Source organism: Cupressus sempervirens, chromosome 8 (assembly GCF_028749045.1).
Source record: "Cupressus sempervirens isolate cs-2001-9-10 chromosome 8, ASM2874904v1, whole genome shotgun sequence".
In the NCBI taxonomy this organism is placed as follows: Eukaryota; Viridiplantae; Streptophyta; class Pinopsida; order Cupressales; family Cupressaceae; genus Cupressus; species Cupressus sempervirens.
The window spans coordinates 348,593,568-348,595,663 of NC_143125.1; the positions used below are offsets into that span (position 1 = coordinate 348,593,568).

General features: G+C 37.7%; 1 protein-coding gene across 2 annotated transcripts; it reads left to right on the plus strand.

Moving 5' to 3' along the window:
• The first annotated feature begins 220 nt into the window (after positions 1–220).
• LOC149542767 (photosystem I reaction center subunit VI-1, chloroplastic-like) lies at positions 221–1,284 on the plus strand. Of its 2 annotated transcripts, none has more exons than XM_089797659.1 (3): positions 221–388; positions 463–592; positions 785–1,284. In XM_089797659.1, exons 1-3 carry the CDS (start codon positions 252–254, stop codon positions 962–964), a joined length of 447 nt encoding a protein of 148 aa, XP_089653785.1. In that variant the 5' UTR covers positions 221–251; the 3' UTR covers positions 965–1,284. The 2 variants fall into 2 exon arrangements, with proteins under 2 accessions (XP_089653785.1, XP_089653786.1); XM_089797660.1 differs by having other exon boundaries at positions 469–592.
• The last annotated feature ends 812 nt before the right edge of the window (positions 1,285–2,096 follow it).

Below are 2,096 nucleotides of genomic sequence, written 5' to 3' on the forward strand. Positions count from 1 at the left end.
TGGGTTTCATTCTTATAATTTTTTTTAATATTGAACCCAATTATTATAAATTTAGGAATGGTTTTATATGTACCAAATCAATAAATCTCAATTGGTTGGGGGTGAAGTGTGGATAGGAATGGATAAGAGTTGGAACACTTGTCACCACTTTGTTGGGTTGAATCTTGTAGGAAGCGAAGGTTAGCCATACAAAGGAGCCAAAACAAGTAGCAGCATAAGCACCATCCATACGATCAGCAAGCAAAGAAACAATGGCTGCTGCAATCACCGCCAGTGCTGTGAAGCCAAGAGCTGCAGTCCATGGCTTATGTGGCACCCCTCTTCCTCCCTCTGCCAACAAGCTCTCCATGCGTTCACGGCGCCTCAGAATGCCCAAATCTTCCAAGAGGTAATTCAATACTCAATTCTTTCTCTTGTGTTATTTTTTTTTTGGGAGAAGAAGAGAGTGAAATTGCAAGACAGAGACAGGAGTGTAGTGGTGGCCAAGTATGGAGATAAGAGTGTTTACTTCGATCTGGACGACATCAGCAACACCACTGGCGCCTGGGATCTCTACGGCTCCGATGCCCCTTCTCCCTACAACCCTCTTCAGGTCCTAATTCTACCATTTCTGCCCAATGCTTCTTGTTGTTTAGTGTCTTTTTATTGCCTAATCCGGCATAATGAGCTTTTATCTACTAATTCTGCATAATGGGTCTTCTTCTTCAGCTAATTCTGCATGATGGGTTTTGTTGGTCAGTGATTGGGTTTTATTGTTGAGTGATGGATTTGGGGGGTTTTGCAGAGCAAGTTCTTCGAGACATTTGCAGGGCCATTCACAAAGAGAGGGCTTCTGTTGAAGTTTCTGGTGCTGGGAGGAGGTGCTGCTTTGGCATACGCGAGCACCAATGCCACCGGTGACATCCTGCCCATCGTCAAAGGCCCTCAGGCTCCTCCCACTCTTGGCCCCAGGGGGAAGATCTAAATTTCTATTCTACCTCTCTTGTTCAGTTGGATTGTTATTTTCCAACTGTTTTACATACCCACCTACATGTTTCCATGTTCTAAAGATGCTTCCTCCAACTGGTGTACAATCTGAGCTTTCTTGACTTACAAACACCATTGAATGTGAATTCCTTTCATCTGGTTGTTGTAGCCTCTGTTACATACTGTTAGTTCTTATGCATGCTTTTTTTATTTTTATTTTTATGTCGTGGTCTCTAATGGGCAAAGTTCGTTTCAGTAATGTGGTGGAGCACATTTATTCTTCCCTGAGTAAAATGTAATACAATTGCGTTGGTTGTATGTTGTGATTTCCAATGGGTTTGGTTGGTTATAATGTGGCAGAAATTGAAAATCATTTCACTGGGTTCGGTTGGTTTTAATAACGTGGCAGAAAATAACAAGCAGTAAAATTCAATCAGTCCACGAGCTCTATATATCTATAGTATTATAAGAACTATAAGATTAACATGTAATTTGTATTTATATCTATTGTGATTTGAACTTGTGCCCTCTTTTTTAATGTGTTGAGTATTTATTTTTTAGTGAAGAAAACTTTATACAATTATGCTATTTTTTAGTTGAGATTTTTAATGGGTTATGTTTGTTTGAATAATGTGGCAAACATAAAAGCACTTAGAAAAACAAACAATATGAATGATATTTCTTTTTAATTGAAGAAAAATAATACTACTAATAATCACACTTTGATTTGCAATGGGTAGACCTAAAGAGTGTGGAAAGTAGATTGGGAAAAATTTTGATCTAAATTTTGCTTAAATTTGTGTAGTACATGAGGTCAATTAGTAGGACATCTAGAATATGATGTTTGTGCCACAACAAGGAGCTATTTGAATAAGGGTAAATCACACATAAGAATTCATGAAATAATTTTAGTCGGAAATATTCACATTAGCCATCAACATTATACAAAGGTATTGAGGACAACCTCACAATTAGGTCATATGATTACTACGTAACTATGCACGAGAAGAGTGAAAACACCAAAATCCAAAGTATCAAAAGGGTGGGTAAGATAAAAATTTAGACAAGGTATACAAAGTACTATGGCTTATTCAATACCTCCCCAAAAATTTCAAAACTTAACTTAAAAA